Raw genomic sequence first — 21,144 nt, forward strand, 5'->3', positions numbered from 1 at the left:
TAGGTGAAGGTCGGGCCTGTACAGGAGTGAAGGGATTCCCGGCAGCTCCACACGGTCTAACCCAGCTCATAAGCAACGGGGCTTCCATGTGGGGATTCAGATGCAAAAAGCCTTAGAGGTATAAACAAAGTAACTCTCCCCTAGGGACTTCTCTGCACACGGACCCTGAAAACCTGCGGCAGCAGGACGCAGCTGGCCAAGGATTTGGGATCCTGAATCAAAGCCATCTTTCCCTCTATAACTAACAGCCACATCCGGCTTCCCCTCAGGATTAGGTAGTGCTGGATGGAAGTCTGGTCCTTGGACCAGTGACAGAGCTGGAATCAGGTCACTGCAGGCCATGCTTGTGGTCCAACCAAAGGTTATTCAAAAACTCTGGAGGGAGCAGATTCAGTGCATTGGTTATAGGTCATAACCACTTAGAAGAGAATCTGGAAACAGGAAGGGACTTCAGAAATCACTCAGTCCAACTTCTGTATCAATGATGGGCTCTCTTCTAAAACATCCCGCTGATACAGTCTCTCCTCAGCACTTCAGTGACAGGGAGTTTACTACCCCTCTCTACTACTCTTCAGGACGGCCTTCTCCACTGTTGAAAAGCATTATTTGTTTGGAGAGCCTTCCTTATAAGGAAAGAACAACCATCACCCTTTAATTTTTTTTTTTTTTAATGGAGGTACTGGGGATTGAACCCAAGACCTTGTGCGTGCTAGGCAGGCCCTCTACCACTGAGCTACACTTGCCCCTCTCATCACCCTTTAATTTGTACTGTAGCTCGGTTCTTTAGAATAGGAAAGAAGTCCACTTCTTTTCCCACTTGGCAGTCACTCTTTTCCCCAGGTTATACCCTTGATCCAAGAGCACCTAAGAAGATAGGATACGGCTTCTAGACCTCTCACATTCCAGTTATTCTATTAAAACAGGAGTGCTCACAAAGTACAGTCGTCCCTTGGTATCTACAGGGGAACAGGTTCCAGGACCCTCCATGGATACTGACATCTGCATTTCCACGTCGGAGGATTCAGCTAACAGCTGATCCTGTAACACTGTATGTACTTACTGAAAAAATCTGCATGTAAGTGGACCTGCACCGTTCAAACCTGTGTTGGGGGGTCAACTGTCTCCAGTGCATTCACGCCAGAACCTCACATTTTAGTTCCAGCTCCTTCTTTCTAATTAATTTGTAACACGAGTAAACCTTACTCTGGACAATAAATGCTTTTCTGAAAAGTAGGGTGAAAAAAGTAACCATAAATAGGAAAACCAATCTCCATAACTAGTGGAATCTGCTGTATTCTGTAGGCAATACCTTTACAAATAATATTGTTGCAATTTTATGTTCCATAAGATAAGTATGTTTTGTATGCTGTATTTCTTAAAAGTGAGGTCTTCCTATAGCTGATTTTCTTTACCTTTAAAGTGAATTGCCATAATAAAGTAATTTTATTCCTTATAACGCTGATGGGATGCCTATAATAAGGTGAAGAGTTTTGCTATTCTCAGCAGTCAAGGTCTACTGAAAGAGAACGTTTTGAAAGTTGTTTTGAGATTACATGTTTTGAAATTAAAAATACTCTGTACCCCACCTCACATGACAGAGTGGCAACACAAGATATGGGTTTAATAATTCTTTTATTTATAAATTTCCACCAACTCTTGCTGTTTTATTCTAGATATCACAGATGGATTATGTAATAGTATTATCTTATGTTTACCTGTATGAAAATTAGGGGAAAGGAGAGATGTACATACAGTCTGCAGGAAAATGACACCTTAAAGCTCACATTTACAGTGCGGTGCTCTGTAAACACCCAGGCCTGTTTAGCTGAGGCCACTCTCATCCTATTGCAATCCAGCTGTATGGCCCTGGGCAAGTCACTTGTTTCCTTGTTTTTAAATTACCGATCACTTGAATTCTCTACCTCACAGACTCAATCGGATGCATGCAAAAATACCTCAAAAAATACCATGCAGTTTAAGTGTGAAATATGGTTACTATAAAGTGCTTTATTTATTACTGACCTTCTTTTTTTAGAGTAATATTATTCATACTTCAGTAAAAGCCATTTGTTAGCAGAGTGACTCTGTTAAAAGGAACTCTTCAGCATTAGTCTTACTGACAACCTGGCATGATTCTGAAGCCAATGTCTCAACCCTTAGGAACAGAACATGATACGAAGATATGTAATAATCGTAAGTTCTATTTAATGACTAATAAAATAAAATGGCTTCCTATTAGTTCTCCAAAACAGAGTAATCCAAGATTAACGAGGTCAAACTGAGGAGAAAAAACCCACCATGGCTGGTTTAAGTGATAATTGTGTGACTGGGAAGCAACTTTGACCTAAACTGAAGCTTATTTGTGTAGAAAAACATCAAAAGATAATCACAAAAATCAAATTCCCTACAAATTCCTAAAAATAAAAATTCTGAGATTTTGTTGAAAAATTGCTTCTTTGGCAAAACCTTTAGCAAAGACTAAATTACTCTTAAATAAATGTTGTGGCTGGTTATTAAGGTCCTTCAGCTACATTTTTTAGAAAGAGTCACCTTGCTTTTTAGTTATAAAATGACTATCTCCATGGCCTCAAAATTCAAGGGATAGTCGTGGTAAAAAATGGAAGACAATGGCATGCACAGTAGAACTACATAATTATGAATATCTGGCAAACTGATCTCTACCTGCATATTTATAAGGTACAGCTAACATGATTATTACAAGTTTTTGGAACCTTAGAGGAATGAGGAAAATAATCCGCAAATATATCTTGGTGACCTACCAAGTACCAGGCCATCAGTGCAGTCTCCAGCTATTACTCTTATGTCAGTTCCTTAGAACTTTTTGGCCTTTGGGTACTCTAAGCTTTGGTTGGAATTATTTCTGGAGTGGTTAGATATACACAAAGAGTTTTATGCTTCAGAAATGTTCTTGGTTTATAAAAGTGAAAAGGTTTCTAAGAGTTGCCAACTATTTGGGTACCAATTAGAAAGTGTCTTCATCTGACTCAATATCACTCTTGGGTTTGGTAAGTCTTTCCAGTTCTTCTCCATCCTAAAAGGAAACATGAAATCAGTAATTAATTAAAACAAAACTAGAAATGCAGCATTTTTAACGATTACTGAGGAGAAACCTTATTAATAAATCATGGATAAACCTTACTAATAAATTTTATTTCATTAAACTATAACCTGGTTAAATGAAATGAAATAAATACTTAAGTTCTTGGAAAATTAATTTTAGACATATAATGAGATCATGAAAAGAACTGGAATGCAACTCAGTACTTGAATTTCAGTTAACAAGAGCAAAGTTAGGAGCGCCCTCTGCTGGTATTCAAGGGAAATGACTAAAGGTTGGAGAAACAGGTTATGAAGGAGGCCTTGTGACCTAAATTGATTTTCTTTCACCTAAAAAGCAGGACACACAGTGTTATTAGACTTGCGGAAAAGAATTACAGGCATTCTGAATTTATATTCTGGCTGAGATCAGGGCATTTGGGACCCCGGCTTCTAATTTTTTCATCTTAAGAATCTGTTGTATCATCACTTCAGAGGCATTACTGAGGGAAGCCCTGTCATGAACTCTAACAAGCAACAGATTTAATACTCCCAGAGTAAAATGTTCATTGTGTGAAATATTTCATATTTTGTGTGTGCATGAAATCTGTAAATTAAAAGCTAGATAGAGGACTCTATTTCATGTTTTATTTAAATACCTAACTCCTAACTTGAACCTCCATAAGATGATTATTTATTTGCTAATAATATCACTGGCAGACATTCCTAAAACAATTATAAGTAACTGGTAGAATAACATGTATTAAGCATAACTGCACAGGTATTTTTCTAGAAAACAGTTTTCTTCTCCATGCATAGATCCTTTTGGAAACCACCTTCTCAGTGAGATAAACAAGGCCTGCCCTTCTGGCACATTCTGGTTTATGAATAACTACAGAGAAAATGAAGGGGCCGGGCTTTCCACTTATATTTAATCAGACATTCTAATGTTGAAGATCAAGTTTGCTTGTGAATGAGGCTTATCTCCCCAGCTATGGTGTAAAGAGTGAAGGACTGGGAGTCAGACCTCATTGATTTAGTACCAGTTCTTTCATTCACTATCTGCAAACCTGTTAGTCTCTCTGAGTCTGTTTCTTCACTTGCAAAACTAGGGAGACTGGACAGGATAACCGGTGAGGCATCTTCCAGCTCTGTGGCTCTATAATATTCTCTGATACAGCTAATGCATAAAGTCCTTGAGACTGTGACTTATACTTTTTCTTACCCTGATAGCATTAGATCCCTTACACAAGTCCAATGAATGTTTGCTGAATGATTTTTAAAAATCCCAGAGATACAATACATCCTGTGTTAAGTCAGCACCAATCTATTTCTTTTCTTGTATAACCATGCTTTACATTTGGGAAAAACAGGCAAAAAGCAGCACCCGCACAAACTTACCCCACTGGAGCGCTCCCAAAGACTGCCGCTTAGATCTCGGATCCTTTCTTGTCTGGGAGCATATTCCAGACCTTGAGGCTTGCTGGTGTTATAAATAAATATGGCGAGAAGAACTGATGGGGCTTCTAAGAAAAACTCCAGAGAGGGCCTGAAGTCAAAGACCAGGACAGACACAGTTGTGATGATGACTGTGGTGACCTGGGCCATCAGGACATGAAACATATTATCCAGGAACTTCAGAATAAAAGCCACCGAGAGGCCTTGGAATGCAGTTACAAAAATAAGGGCTACTGAAAATGCATTGTGTCCATAAAAAAACCCACAGTTCTTAATCTGATCTCGGTTACTGCTCTGAAGGCCCAGGGTCAGCCCGTTAAAAAGAATGCCAAAGAAATAAAGTTTGCTGTTCTGTATGAAGATGCTTTCAGTGAGCTGGTTCCCCTCTTTCAGTATCTTTTCATTATAGATATTGGCCATTGAAGAAATGAAACACTGGACTATAATAAGAATATGGCCCAAGCCAAGTCGGATGTGACTGAAAACCCTGGCTGTAGTGTTCCACTGAGCTGTAGAAAAAGTCCACTCCTTTGCTGTGCAATTCTCTTTTCCGGGACACTCACTTCTGAAAAGAAGGCAGGAATTGGATGGGCTGAAGAAGGCATCGTGATGAAATCCATGTCCTGCCAGGTTATGCTGTGACGTCCCAGTTCCAGAAGTGAGGGCCACAATAGACAAAAATAGAATCAGGAGGGAAGCCCACTGTATCCAGTTTAGATGCCTCCTGTTCGAAGATGAAAAAAAGAGATTTTAATACTATTTCCCCCCTTCTCCTATCAACTGTTTCTACTGAAAATCACTTGAGTCCTTGGTTGCATGAACTATACCGTTTTTGCTAGCATTCCCCACAATTCAAGTTCAAAGGAGACCTGTTGGTGTGTCTTCTTCTTGAACTTGTTAATTTTATTCACTTTTATAGTAACTGTCCCTTCAGGCCATTCAGTCATTTCTCCTCATTGTGAGTTTCTTTTCAACCTGTAGATTTAACTAAGCCTCCTTTCTACCTTAAGAGCTGATCTTGGTCTCTTGGTACAGGAACTTTTTATTTCGCTATAAAGTTACAGCAGGGATTCGCAACCTGGGTTCCAGGAAGCAGTAAGAACGGGATGAGCTTCTGAAATCTGTGAGCCCCTGCAGTGTGTGCCAAGTCTCCTACCCAGGTGAATTCCTTGCTCTCCCCCACCCCCAGGAGACCCTTCAAAGCTCTGCCAAATTTTCAAAGGTATTCATGAGCCAGAAAACGATTTAAGGAGAAAGCTAGCTCCCAGATCATGCTTGATAAGACAAGAAAAAAATATTTTTAGTGTTTCAGTTAACAAAGCCCTAGTAACGCTTTATTTTTTAATTTGCCTAACACCAAGATATAGAGGGCGTGAGGACTGTTAACTCCATTTTCCGAATTTATTCAGTTCAACAGTCATTTACGAAGCAGCAACTATGTGCCAGGCACTCTGCGAAGATAAAGACTTGGTCTCCATCCTCAAGGAATTTACACTTTTTAAAAAAATTTTTAATTTTTTAAAAAAATATATTTTTATTTAAGTACAGTCAGTTTACAATGTTGTGTCAATTTCTGGTGTACAGCACAACGCTTCAGTCACATAGGAACATACATACATTCCTTCCCATATTCTTCACCATAGGTTACAAGATACTGAATATGGTTCCCTGTGCTATACAGTATAAACTTGTTTATCTATTTTATATATATTAGTTAGTATCTGCAAATCTTGAACTCCCAATTTAACCCTTCCCAACCCCCTCCCCTCCTGGTAACCACAAGTTTGTTTTCTATGTCTGTGAGTCTGTTTCTGTTTTGTAAATAAATTTGTCTTTTTTTTTAGATTCCACATGTAAGTGATATCATGTGGTATTTTTCTTTCTCTTTCTAGCTTACTTCACTTAGAATGACATTCTCCAGATTCATCCATGTTGCTGCAATTTGCACTTTAATAGGGAGAGAGTCATGACACCTAATGATGACAATACGATGTGTGACATGTAATACACGGAACAACTGGGGTACACGGCAGAAGGAACACTTGAGTCTGTACATGGAGTCAGGTATTGTTTTGAAGAGGAAATTGACACTTGAGCTGAAAGATGAGAAATAACTTGAAGTCTTCCGTGTGAAAAGGGAGTTGGTGATACATTCAGGCAGAAGCAAGAATCTATGAAAAGCCTACAAGAATAGACGTTGACTAAGGAAAGGAGTATTGGACTCAGGTGGGGACACCAGGAAGAGAGAAAAACAGGAGCAAAGGCAGAAGTGTAAAGCAACAGGTGAGAATGAGAAGTTACAAGAATTCAGGAGCATTTACTGAACACCTGCTACGGGTCAGGGAATTCCTGGTCTAGGGGAGGAAACGGTTCTCAGAGGTTACCTGACTTCCCTAACGTCATGGATTTATGACAGAGCAAGGGAGGATTCTGAGCCATGGTTTTGTAAGTCCTCCTTCTGCACCAATGCACCTCTTAAGTATAATTCTGAGTTCCCAGGATGCATGTATAGGAATACATATCTGATTTCACCAATGCTTCCATAGAGCTTCATGCTGTGAAAATGCTAAATGCACAGACAGCAGCATCCCTGTGCACACTACTGTGTCTCCTTGTGTGTATACTTTCAAATAAGTAGATCTAGCACTTGGTGACGGGACTAGCACAGCCCCTTGCCATGAGGTCAGAACCTGTCAACTAGTCACATACATTTCTGACGGTGCAGGTGATACACATGAAGTGGGAGAAAGCAAATCAAACGGAAACCAAAAGAGAGAGGAAAAATGGGTGCCCAATTTATAAAAATTATTATATAACCAATAATTGCACATCAAGGTGCAAATGAGGCAATGATATACCCTACAGTCCTTTTATAAGTTTTCAATTCTGACAGCTATAGGTTTTCCACTAATATTGACATTGAGAATAAAGAATCTAAGGAAATAAAGTCTGGAAAGCCTAAACAGTACCTACTGCAAATAATTACTCATTCAAGATAATGTTCTAGGGAGGGTAAAAATTATTAAGGATTGGGCTGAAAATAGCAAAAAAACCAAAAAACAAAAAAAAACCCAATAAATTATCTTGTAAAGTCAGCTGATGATCTGCATTCTTAAATGATGACTGTGCACACAACAGTTTGCTCCTCACAGTTTAGTGGATTCAACAGTAGAAACTCACTTAACTGACCTCTCCACTGCCCCTGTAAAACATTCCAACTGCTGCTCACAGCTGCACGCTTGTGGCTGGAAGGCTGCTGAACCTGACGGCCTCTGCTCCCAAGTGAACTGTTTGCTCACAAAGAGTCTCTGTTCCAAAATGTGTTTTTGCCAGGTGACCTCATTACTGTAATTATATATTTTAATGATTACATAAATCATAAATTATGAGTGAAAGAAAAGGGTTGCTGTTTTTATGAAAACTAAGTTGAAGGCTTTGGAAAGATTAAAGGCAAATCACAAGATAAGAAACTGCCTTCGAATTAGGTACAGGTTGGTTAATTTTCAGATTAGGGAATGAATAAAAAAATCTAGAAGAATCTAAAAATATTTTTAAGGCTTGCTTCACTGTAAAGAAACTGAAACCAGAAACCATGGATAATGTGTAATTATCCATGTGTAGGTTCAAGCAAGAAAGAAGCTAAAGAACTCTAATCAGCAAACCCCACACACCCTCAAAGCAAAGGCCTTCGCTTTTCATCAAAACGGTGACTGGACACTTACCTATCTACAGTTAAACTGTCTGAAGTACATTTTTAATAAATGATTCTCCCACTTTGAGTTTTCCTAGAAACCCAACAATTATGTCCAAACTGTGTCACGTAAGAGCATTTCTACCGTGTCTGGTGGTGAAACCACGGCAGAGCGAGAAAATGGTTAAGTGGAAAGACATGACTTTTTTCAAGAAACCATACATAATACCTTAGTAGCACGAAGAGAGTGACCAGGCGCAGATTTATCATGGGAAACCGAAACAAAGACGATCAAGTGAATGAGTGATTTTGGAGAAATATTTGTATTACTGAGTGGTACTTTTACTTTTCTTATGGTTCAGAGTAACTAAACTGTACCATAACTTCTAAGACATCCACCATTTTGTTTCAAAATACATTTAATAAATTTTTCTCCACAGCTTCTCTTTGAAGAAATCAGAGAAACTTATATACGTTCTTTAGGTAAAAGTAAGTGCTGGTCTTGGTTATCTTTTGCTCCCAAATCTCAACGTTCAGGTTGACATTATTATTTCCCAAAGCCTAGAAAACAAGGTTATACAACTTTGCCAAGCTTTAAGAGCAAACCAACAGGGCTTTGAGGCATGCCTGCCACATTTCTACTTTGAACCAGCGGCTATACTTCAAAGAAATCTATACATTCACAAGGGGTTTTGAATAAGCCGTTTGGATGGTGACATCTTTCTTTTTCCCACTTTCTAATTCTCAAAGTAATTCTTGCATTACCAGCCTTATTTTTTCTACTCGTGTAGCCTTATATTATTTGTATGGGAAAGGAATTTGATGGCTTGTTAGCGTCAAGAGTAAGACGAACTTTAATATTCTAAATGAGATACTTATGGCAGACAATTTAAGAACTTGTGATAGAACTCAAGCTACCCTTAGGTCAAAATTTTATTGCCAAGGGCAAAAGACCATCAAATGATTCACAAAGAATATGAAATAGGGAAAAACAAACAAACAAAATACACACCATCACCAACAAACAGATCAAAATAGAACAAAGTTGACTTTAAAATGTAACAGTAGGTAATACTTAAAAAGCATTCCCATAAAAGACAGTACTATATTTATTATCATATTTTAGCTCTACTATTTAGAGTAGCTTCAGGGCTGGTATGTGAATCAGTCAAATTAAGACCTACTCTAGGAACTAAGTTAGTGCCTGTGGAAATTATAAAAATGGAGTGATTTTGTTGTTTCTTTAATCCAAATGACTTCCAAGGATTCAAAACAGGGAGATATAAATAACAAAGTAAACACATGTCTAAGAATCAATATGACTGCTCTGACTGTTAAGAGGTAAAACATATGGGGAAAAAAAAAGTTTGAACTGTAGTTCATAAATCGTTGGTCCCTCTGCTCCTAGCCTGCCCATCTCAGAAACTCCCTCTTCTACAGCCAAAGGAGCTGCCCAAGTGCTGCGAAGTGCATAGCGGCTCTGGGCTCCAGGCACAGACCCGGCTTAAGTTAATGGCACCCATCTCATGGGGTCACTTGGGGTTAAGTCAAGATGGCGGGGGGGTGTGGGGGGGAAGGCCCTGAGGAGTCCTCAGTGGCTGAGAGCCTCCCGCAGCACCCTGACCTTGGCCTCACAGCTCGCTCATGCTCTGGAGTGACAGAAACAACAACCAACCAACTACAGGCATAGCTGGAGCTGCTGGCTGATTTCAAGCCAAGCAATACATTCCTTTTATTTTCTCTTTGGTAAATGAATGTAATTTTGACATAATATTTATGTGCTATAAAATAACTTCAGTATAATAGCATGTGTACTTGTTAACTGTCATCTCACAGGAAAAATTTAACTTTAAAAGTACATGTTTTGAGATTTGCAGACACTACTATACATAAAATAAACAGGTTTATACAGTGCAGCACAGGGAACTATATTCAGTATCTTGTAGTAACCTAAAATGGAAAAGAATATATGTATGTATATGTATGATTGAATTATTATGCTGTACACTAGAAACTGAGATAATATTGTAAACTGATAATACTTCAAAAAAAGGTACATGTTTTTGAGACCACTGCTCCCTTATTAAATGGTAATCCTTCACTGTGTGTCAGAGCCAATATTTTTTCCTTTATGGAAGTGCATCTCTAATTTTATCACAGGAATCAATATAAAAATATTACCGCTTACATATATTTTCTCAGAAGCCAACTTTTATCCTACAAAGTGACTTTCACGTTGATTTTAAAGACTTTAAAACATTTCTGGATTAGCTAACATTCTTTAACTTGCAAGCTGAACTGAATTATTTTCACAATTCATACATAAAGTGAAAAATATAATGCAATGGCAAATTTCAGTGACTCTAATATTTAAACTGGATGAAACACTATGTTCATTTTTTTCCCATTTCCTACCTCAACCATTAAATGGAATGTTTCCACAGGGTAAAAGAAAATCTTTCAAGAATTTCACATAGTTTATGTACTGAATGCATCATGGATTCAACAAATAATTACCGAATACCTATGTACCAAGCCATTCATCCTCTGTACACATCAATTATGAAAAAACATGTATGACACTGAGAAATAAGAAACTGAAAAGAGAAAGTGAACATAAAATTAAAAGAAAAACAATCACAACAAATACAACAAAAAGTTAATTTTATTTTTGACATCATCATCATTGTCATCATTATCATCATTATGAAGTAACAAATTAAACCTGGAGTTAAGTACCAAGATTCTGTATCAACCTAGAACATTCTGGCTTTTGCCTTGCAGCAGAGCCTATTTAAACTTAAAAAATGTTTACTTTATTCAAATGTCTTCCTGGAGATAAGATGAGTGAAAGCACTTGAAAAGTTTAAAAACCTATCATCCTTATTAATTGTAATCTTGACTAGATTCCTCATGCAAATCTTTACCTAGAGCTTCAATCAGTATGTATCTCAAATAGTTTAATAAAGAATTTGCTACTTTTTATCATCTCTAAACTCCAAATAGCAAATGTATCAATAGATTTCTGCAAAAAAATAAAAAAAGCTCATGAATTCTTTGTTGAAAATCTGGAACTAAATATTAATATAATTATAACCCAGTCAATCATCTTTTTGAGATACTAGGGAAAAATATTTCCAACACAGAACTGCAGAGGATTCAGATAGGCTAACTGCAACTGCTTTCCCGATGGGTTAAACAACTTGCTCAAAACACAAAGCCAATTAGGAATAAAATCCCGGCCTTGGGATTCAGAGGGTTCAGAGATCTGGGTGTATCATCTGAAGCAAGGCTGTGCTGTTTTAAAGTATGATATATGCTTTCACAACAAGTTACTTACTTCAGCACTATCCTGAATAGAAGAGCTGTTGTTATAATGCTAAAATTTGAGAAGATAACAGCCATGGCCTAGAAAGAAAGAGAAGATAGAGTTACAATTGAAACAAAGCCCTGACCTCAGAAACCTCCCAGCTTGGTGGTTCACCTGACGAAAAAAGCTTTTTGGTCAAAAACCAGAGGGGTTATTAGGGCAGCTACTTCACTAGAGGATTAAATTCTATTTTTACGGCTTGTTAAACTTATGCAGATATGACCAAATTATTGTACAGACGTTGAATGTGTTGAAATTCAGCAAATGTCTGTGTAAATAATCTGTATGTGCATAACTGGAAATACTTACAAACTCTCAAAGTTTAGGTCTAGAAATAATGTCTACCATGCTTAACATAGTTTTTCAAGTTCTCAAAGAGCTCCATCAATTTTTAATACTGATTCTGGAGAGAGAAGGCAGGTACTGTTAGGCCCATTTATATATTAAGAAAACTGAGGTTTTTTAAGCAGCTTTACCATTCTAGGAATTAAATCAATTTTCCTGGTTGAACAGTTGTATCTATATTAGTGATTCACTACCAAACTAGAGTTGACAGTCCTTTGGATTTATTCACATTGTTAGAAGTGTGTTAGCCAGATTTTATAAAGGTTTGTTTTTGTGAATTCAGTCATATTTCACATGAGAGTATTAATCTGAAGGTGGATACATTTTGGCCCAGAAAGTATGAAATTCATCACTGCTCCCCATAATTGGATCTGACAATATTAATAATTTTTAAAAACAAACCCTACTGCTTTTAGTTCATGCTGCCTTCCTCTTTGCTGTCACTTTAAGTTGATTAAACCCTAAAAAGTATCCACAATCTTATATAAATAGCAAACATGACTAATATGCAGCTGAATTACAGAAATAAGAGTAAATCCAATAAAAACTAGCAAAAATTCCAAGAATATAATATTGCTGTTTTTCTACTGAATTTTTAAGGGAACCACTATTTTCAGCTTTTCTCTGTAGATGAATGCTTGTGAACCCTTGGTTAGGAGATGAATAGGAGGATATGAGAAAAGTATGTGGCTGGCAAGAGTGGGGACGTGGTGGCTCCGATCAATCGCAATAATGGGGTGCAAATGTACCTAACGAAATGGCCTAGCTGGCCTGTGAACTGCATCAGCTCTTTTCATGCAACAGTACAGAACAAACAAAACAGCAGAGCTCTTGGCCCCCAAACTTCCATGCATCGCTGTGTAATTCTCTCCAACTAGACTTGAGCACAGCAATACCCAGAATATACCATGTAATTTATTTTGTAATATCTGTGGTTGTATGCAATCAGGAAGGGAGTGCAAGGCAATAAGCTGAAAGAAGAACAGGAAGTTGCAAGCTTGCTTCCGTACTGGGGATTAGGAGACGAACATAAATTTAGAGCTAGCTGTTGGATACAAATAAAATACAACAAATATATACTTATGGAATGTGAACAATTATGTCGTTGGGTACAGGAATTCTCAGATCTGAAAAACAAAGTGGAAGCAAGAATTTAGGAGAGGGCATAATTTAGGTGGAATGAACACTTTCTAATACCATGGATAACAGAGCTGAAAGAACTTCAGGTGATCGTCTGGCCCAGGTCCTTGCCTTTGGGCTGCTGTGGTAACACTATTCCATTTTACAGAAGGACAACTGACACTCAGAGCAGTTGGGCCTTGCCTGGTTACACAGCTTCTAAACTGTGCAAAAGAATCAAACTCCTGTTTCCTACCCCAGTGCCCTATTGATCCCTCCTTTTCATCCCACTCTCAGATGGGTTTGGCTATGCTTCAGAGGCCTCCCATAGAGGTCTAGTGTCAACAGAAAATCCACTTATGATCAAACTGCCTGAATTTACTTTTTAAAGAAACTTAAAAGCCATTTTCTTAACAACAACGATAGAAATCTTCGTTTTATAAAATATTAGGGGAAAATATACATGTGATCCAAACTAAATAATAGGTAGAAGTAGAAGACCAAACTTTAATTCTGAAGACTTATGGTTCCCTAAACTGGCATGGAGGATGCCAAGAGAGATGAAAAATACTCCTAGTATTATCAGTTATTACTAGCACTTAAATTGGGAGAAGACAATCTCTACTCTTAAAGAACTTGTTGCTTAATGACAGGACTAACAGAAGAAGAAAATCATACCCACAGAATACATACAAACTGCATTAAAGGAGGTATGTGAAAGAGCAGTAGAGTATATAATTTTCTGAGTTAATCATGGGAGTCTGGAGGCTCTGCATGTTGAGATTAGCATTAGAGATGGGTGACAGAAAATGGGCAGACTGGTGAGGGTCACACAGAGAGATGGCTCCAGACTCAGTGGTCAGGAAGCAGCTCCCACAGAACGGTCAGCATAGCTTAACACACTTATCTTTAACAGCGAGAGAGTCTGGCAAGCAGACTGGTAAGTCAGGACTCAGATGATTCTGGTCAAACCTCAGGAAGGCCAGTGAGGGCAGTGAGAAACTAACAACGCCAAAGAAAATGATTGGGAAAAAAAAAAAGTTAGTTCTGGAATTCATTTCTCTGTTTTCCCAATGCTATTTTCTTTGTCATATTTACTTACAGGCTGAAGATAGGAAAGAACGTAGAACACAATCAAATTATCCAGGAAATAAAGAAAGGCAGGAATGGACCACTTCATGAAATTAGAGAATTCCTTCCAGGAAGTACATCTCAAGTTTCTATTCTGATGATCTTCTAAAGAGAGAAATGCAGCAATAAACATATGGTCTTGATGAGAATGCCCGATTTTTAGAGAAAGTAAATTGTATTTGACTTCTGACACAACTCTTTAAAAGAGGCTTAGTGAACCTGCTTTCCTATTGTCTATCTGCCTTGAGAAATCAAAGAAAATACAGGATTTCTTTATTGTCTTTCTTCAACCCACCACCGTGCCCATTCAGTGACATCAGCAACACCTTAGGAGTACTGATTTTCTTAACTCCTTTTAACATGAGATAGACATATCACTTAAGAAGGCAACTCAGGATGCATCTGTGGTTCCTCTTACAACTCTGAGCATAAAGCCAAGAGAGAAAACAAGAAGTTAAAATAAGCAGTAAAGAAAAAGTTTATGCTGGGATTTCAGGGGTGTGTTAGGGATCAGGAAAGGGAGACACTAGGTGAAAATTTACATATAGGGCAGGAGAGAAAATTAACTTTTACTCATCCTAGTGTGAGTTATTATCCTATCTCTAGATTTCCAAAAACTTAGCAACTTATGTAACAGATAGAATATAAAAGAAAAAGATAGAAAACAATTTATGTTTAAGCCCTGTAAACAATGCATAAATTTCATGAGATTAACAAACATATTCCAGTAACTAGAAACTCTGCACAGATTGAAACCTTTTGAGTCTGAAAAGACATCTTCTTGGGCAAGCCCTGTAGTTCTCTAAATTCTATGTTTACCTCATATGGGAAGGTAGATCAAAGCAGTATAGAGAGCTAAGGTTCAATAATTGGGGAGTTAATACATATTAAGAGCCATAAAAGGCTACACACTTAAGAATTTGAGGAACGTTAGTATCCTTATCCAATAGTTAACGATATCAGAGCTCAGAAAGTAAAATAATCTGCCCCAGAATACAGTTTTTCTGACTCCAATGCTCCAAGTCAGACAGCAGTGATTTAGAAAATCCTGAATTTGAATAAAAACTATTCAACAGGAACAAGTCAAGAGGTAGAGCAATGGACAGGATGCTAGGACATGAGGGTTGGAGTCCAGGCTCTGGCCCCTCCTACCCAGCACCGCGTAACACTTTCTCATTGAGCCTGTTCCTCTACCTGCAAAACATGCGGACCCACACTTACATTCGTATCTTAGTATCCTCACATAGAAAAAATTAATGCGCCAGACTAAAAAATACAAAAAAATGTTCCTTTCAGTTCTAAAATTTTTTGATTATGGGATTTTTAACAAGTATATAGTACCATTTCAGGACTCACCTTTCTTTATAACCCAGAATGACACAAGCACACAGAAAACCAGCTTCACCAGTTCCGAGCACACATTCACAGTAGTTGGAAGATAATCATATTTATTCTCTGAAATGTAACAGAAATGTTTTTAACTGTAAATTTTGTCCTATATAATGCTAACATACAGTAAACAATTTAGAGTTGTTTCTAAACTTAAAAGCTGAATTTTGACACTGGTTATGTGACACTTCATCCAGTTGGCTTTGCTCGTTTGGATTTTTGAATCAATTTGCCTAATGTGCTCCTAATGTGTTAGCATCATATTATCCTTGCAATTGAGGAATCTCATGTTTTCATTCAAGCTGCTGGGAAATGTGTTGAGGAGGCCAGAATTGTACGCAAAGAAAGCCTGGCACTAGACTGTCTTCTAAACTTAACACTCAGGGCCTGACCCAATAAACAGCTATCAATTTGCCAGGCTGAATTATTACCCGGCCCATGGTTCCTCTTATGTAACCTATTTGCCTTGCTAAAATCAAGGTACGCTCTGTGATACTCCCTTAACTTGGGAGTTTTCCGATCTGTTTCATATCATGGCACAGGTAGAAAACACTTGTTCGGCGCTCTGGGACAAATGGTATGTTGGGGTAAAAGAAGGAAGCTGCTTGAGGCAAGAGGCAACTGGCCCAGGGCTCCAGGAAGGACACATACACTGACACATCCAAACCCACTGATGAGTCACAAAGTGAAGTCCCAACTTACAAGTCAATCTAATTAGGAAATGAAATTGGGTTAGTACACCTTGATCTTAGCTAGCTGTTACTTCTGTCTTTTCTAAACGCTTATAAACAACTTGCTCTATCATTTGGCAAGGACAATCATAAACTGTATTAGGTACTTTTGGGAGGAATGCATTTTTTACCCTTTCAAAAATATTTGCTTGTTTTCCTTGGTCATCAAGTGAAAAACCAAAACTGGCCAAGTACAGAGGAAAATGCCAATTGGACATTCTTCCTCTCCAGAACTCCCTTTCTTTCTCTTTTCTGTGGTTTTCCCTGACCTTCTCAACCTATGTATAACCAATTCCTTATTCATCTCTGATTCTGCAGGGATCTCTGGGGGTCCCCAGAGAAAGAGAACCAGGCATGGTTTTCTTGGCACAAGAAAAGTCAGTTTTGGCCTAAGTCTTTTTGTGATCTCAGCCTGGCCACAATGCTCAGTAATTAATGATCTTAAGGGAACAAAAGACTGCAGGAAAAAATGACTTCTCAGGCAAGACAACGACAGTAAAGATAATATATCCGTTGTAAAGACTCCCAGGGCTATTTCAGTGGAAAAGATGAGTCTTAAGTGCTCAACCACCAGATCAACTGGAACCTAAGGGATGATGATATTGACCTTTTGACCCCCAAGACTTCAACTAAAGCCTGGACTCTGTAGACCTTTGTCCAATTCTATGTTGAATTCTCTTCTGCTCAAGCCCCTTCATAAATATGTATGTACCTGTAGCTTACAATTTCCCCAATTTTGCTGTTAAGGGAGACACTGCTTGGGGGAAGATTCTCAGTGTTTCCCTTACTTGCTCCAAATAATAAATCCTTCTCCCAATCTTAGGCTTGGTTGTATCTTTTGGCTTGACACCCACCAAGGGGCGAACTCAGTTTTCAGGTAACACTAGTACAAACCTCTAAAACAGTACCTGTAACATTGTATTACAGTCATTTTTTATGTTGTCTTACCCTTAAAATGTAAGGAATATGAGAAGGACCATGTTAGTCATCTTCCTATACTTCCTATACTTTATCACTCGAAGCCTAGTTCTGAGCGCCAAGTTAGACTGAAATCACACTCCTTACTTTCTAGCATGATACACACGTGTGAACATGCACACACAAAAATGAGGGGCTTCAGATCACAACTTTCAAACTCTTGCCCTTGCTCTTTAACTTATTCTTGCTTTTCATTGTTTTTGTTTTTTCCCCTGCATTTCTCTCATGGTTGATTCCAAACTGTGTCATGGCATCTTGTGTGACCTCCCACCACTCACCTTCTGCTCACACTCACGACCTTATCTATATCACACCCATCCTTAGTGGTTTCCCTTCAGTCCCAGACAGAGGAGTCCTGGCCCCAATATTCAGTCATTCTCCCCTTTAAAACCGTCCCTTCTCTTTGGGGACTTTCCTCCAGTATTTCCTCTGGCTTCAGTATATCTCCTTTATCTTTCTATTAACTGGCTTTCTCCCCTTCGCCTTTGAGCATATGCTCAAAGCTCTCCCAACCAAAAACAAAACATAAGCTCCTACCTCTCCAGCTGCCATACTTCCTCCTTATCTCCATAAAACAGTGTCAACATTCCTTATCTCCATTTTACCCACTTTCTACTCAGGTCTTGTTCCCCAAGCAATCTGGTTTCTGGTCCCACCACTGTACTCAAACCTGAGATTAGCAAGTATCTCCTAATCACTAATTCCAAAGGGCATGTTTTAATTCTCATGTTGCAATTCCCTCCCAGTCTTCAAACTCATTCCTTCCCTTCTACAAGTCAAGTACAATTAATTCTCCTTTTTAAAATAAATTTATTGTGGTTTAATTTCTGTACAGTAAACTACACATACTTCAGATGCACAATTTGATAGATGTATATAGCTATGAAACCACACACCCCAAGAGGTGCATATTCCAAACTCCCACTTTATCCCTTCCCACCTCCTTTAGTTCTCTTATCTTATCTCTTCTTAATGTCCTTCTGAATATCAGGAGGCCTGTTAAATATTGGCATTCCTTGGAGTTCTGTCCTTGGCTCTTTCTTGTTTTCTCATTCTTAGTGCTTACCCTGAATGATTCCTCCGCTCTCCGGGTTTTAAATGTCAATTTAATATTAATGTTTCCAAATCTGTATTCTGGAACATTTAATGCTAGCTAAACATATTCATATGAATAACTACCTCCTACTTATTCATTTAACTGGCATTTGATTCACATGTGTGATATGAAGGACATAGCTGCCAGCCTCAAGGAAGATACAGAGTTAAAACTACTTAACCTCTCTGAACTCTGTCCTACCTTCTCTTCCTCCTCAGTCTCCATCTCAGCTAAGAACATCATCAATCCACTAAGTATTCAGACCAGAAACCTTCTGAGCTATCCAACGCTTTAATCTCCCCATTCGATATATTCTCCAAGTCCTATCTTTTCTATGTTTAGAATACTTCTTGAATCTATCCTCTCTTCTTTATTCATACCTCAAAAGCCTTGACTAGTTTTCATCATCTGTGGCTTGAACTAGCAATGACCCTCTAACTGGCTACCCTGCTTCCAGTCTCTTCCCCTTTAGTCCACTCTCCATCCAGTGACCATAATAGTCTTTCTCATTTTACCCTCCTGTTCATAGTTCTTTAAGTATTCCTTGTCCCCCAAATTCTAGGGCCTCAAGAATAAAGTCCCAGCTCCTTAGCATGGCACATGAGGTCCTCAACAATCTGACAACTTTCCTCCCTGGCCAAGCATGTCTCCCTCTCTCCTCTTAAGTCCTTAAACTTTTTGTTCACTAATTCTGAACTACATGTTTTCACAATCCATCCTGCTTTTTAATGAAGCTGTTCATTTTTATAGGCTGCTGCTTCTGTTTTGAATATACCTACCCACCTTGTCTTCTTGTGGATTAACTGTCACCCTATCAGGGAACTGTTCCCCAATCTCTTAGCACTCCATACCATGTTCTCCCAGATACAATATATATCACTTTCTACTTTAAACTATCTCTGCATCTTTGGTACAGAACTGCATTTCTTATACTGTGTTTTCATGATGTATTTACATGTATTTCTCTCCTAATAAACTGAATTCTTGAGAACAAGCTCTATGTCTTATGCACTTTGAGCCCTGCTCTAATATTTAGCCTAATGTCTGGCAGAGAAACATTTACTGAAAAAAAGACTTATATACACATCTGATTCCCCAAGTGGACCATTAATGGTTACGATGTCATGATTTTATGTGTTCTCAAAAACTAGTGATAAGTTCTCAATACAGTTTTGTGGAATTAAACTATTTAAATACAAATTCTTACATTAAGAATAAGAAAATATTTCTTGAGTATGTATTTATCAAAGCGAATAATCAGTACTGCTCCATTGATACCATAATTAAAATAGTAGGTCACAAATACCAGGTGACCAAACAAATACATCTCCTGCCTATTTCAAAATAAGTTATAATACATACTGCTATAGGCCCAGAAACACCTGCTGAGTGAAGTAATAGTCAGATGTTAGGATTCGCTCTGCAAAGGGTTCTATCCTGAACCTGACTGACCCAAATTTCACTCAGCATCAAAAATATTTCTGGTTAAGGGCTGAAAGTTTAAAGAACCAAATTAAAAAATGCTTTATCATTCATATGAAGCAGAGTACTTTTAAAAGTATTATCCCCATTTCTACACACAAGGAAACCAATGACAGGAGAGATAATGTGTGATTAGATGAAAGTGCTCCATACATATTCCAAGTCTTAACTTACCTTCATTGGCTGAGTATTTTACTAGTAGGATGCGACTTGAACTCAAAGCAATGAATATGGTCCCTAGCAGGAATGTATACATCGTTGACAAGGAGCATAACACAGGATGCCCACAGTACTTGCCTTCCATTCTACCGTTTTTTAATTGCCTTAAAGAGAAGAAAACATTCATGAACAACTCGGTCTGCTGGCAGATTAAGCATATACCATACATCGATTTGTGAAGAATAGAAAAAGAATGATGTCTGGCTATGACCATATTAAAACCAAGAAAGTTGAGGGACAAGACTAACTATGGGGAAAGGAAATGAAAGAGTCAAAATTTGATAGGAGGCGTACCCTAGAGACAGAAAAAGCAAGAGCCTGGTTAGAAGTGCTGCCAAAGGTTTTGGGATTGCAGAATTCTGTACAAAAGCGATTCTTTAACTTCCATTCTTATGAGCAACTTTGCTCTAGAAGAGAATCTCCGATTTCTATTTCTCTCCTCAGTAGCAGCTCTTCCACAGGAGGAAGAAAGAGCTTGCTGGGAAAGATTTCGTGACAAATATCTGAAACACTGTTGTTAGTTTACAATGAACTAGGGTTGGATGTACAAAAGAACTTAGAAATCAATGGCTCTCCGGCCCTCCTTTGGTTTGTTGAGGACACTAAACTCTAGACCGGATAAGTTACTTGCCCAAAGCATCCCTGTGTAAGGATAGCGCACAGAGTCCGAGCGGTTGGTGAGAGAGCGGCTTGAAATGTCAATACCGAGGCCAAAGCGCCACCTCCCCTCACACCAGCAAGGCAGGTTTACCTCCGCATCTAGGAACACCCTCTTGTCACACATGCGCAGGCGGGATGTCGACCGGGGCGCCCTCCCCTCACACGCACGCGCACTTCTTTACCCCCGGCCGCGGTTACCTCGATCCCTTCGAAGAGCTTCTAGTGGAAGAGCGCACATCCTAGAGCTGAGACAGTAACTGTCTGGCTCCGCAGCAGCAGCGGTAGCTTTTAGAGTCCATAGGCGGGGAGGCTATGAGAGGAAAGGAAAGGCCAATGAGCCTCTGCACCCGACCCTCCTATTCCGGAACAAAGAGCACAGTAACGACCGGACGGCGAAAAAGCGGACCTGGCGCCCATT

General features: G+C 38.6%; 1 protein-coding gene across 7 annotated transcripts; it reads right to left on the reverse strand.

The window, feature by feature from the left end:
* Positions 1–1,615: 1,615 nt before the first annotated feature.
* Positions 1,616–21,141, reverse strand: SLC35A5 (solute carrier family 35 member A5). Of its 7 annotated transcripts, XR_010384517.1 has the most exons (8): positions 20,818–21,124; positions 20,022–20,170; positions 15,528–15,626; positions 14,143–14,273; positions 11,547–11,614; positions 5,079–5,239; positions 4,459–4,606; positions 1,616–3,052 (listed from the first exon to the last, which is right to left on the reverse strand). XR_010384517.1 is itself a non-coding variant. In XM_031455810.2 (7 exons), exons 2-7 carry the CDS (start codon positions 20,149–20,151, stop codon positions 2,984–2,986), a joined length of 1,281 nt encoding a protein of 426 aa, XP_031311670.1. In that variant the 5' UTR covers positions 20,152–20,170; positions 20,925–21,141; the 3' UTR covers positions 1,616–2,983. The 7 variants fall into 7 exon arrangements, 6 of the variants coding, with proteins under 6 accessions (XP_031311670.1, XP_031311659.1, XP_031311653.1 ...); XM_031455810.2 differs by having other exon boundaries at positions 4,459–5,239; positions 14,143–14,276; positions 20,925–21,141; XM_031455799.2 differs by having other exon boundaries at positions 4,459–5,239; positions 20,818–21,106.
* Positions 21,142–21,144: the final 3 nt, after the last annotated feature.

Source organism: Camelus dromedarius, chromosome 2 (genome assembly GCF_036321535.1).
Source record: "Camelus dromedarius isolate mCamDro1 chromosome 2, mCamDro1.pat, whole genome shotgun sequence".
Classification (NCBI taxonomy): Eukaryota; Metazoa; Chordata; class Mammalia; order Artiodactyla; family Camelidae; genus Camelus; species Camelus dromedarius.

Bases quoted from the DNA above. Each gene is read 5' to 3' on its own strand.
- SLC35A5 (XM_031455793.2), bottom strand. The intron at 14,277-15,527 runs GTGAGTCCTGAA...TTCTCTCTTTAG, and splicing joins ATTCTGGGTTATAAAGAAAG to AAGATCATCAGAATAGAAAC. The intron at 3,053-4,458 runs GTAAGTTTGTGC...GTTTCCTTTTAG, and splicing joins TTTGGGAGCGCTCCAGTGGG to GATGGAGAAGAACTGGAAAG.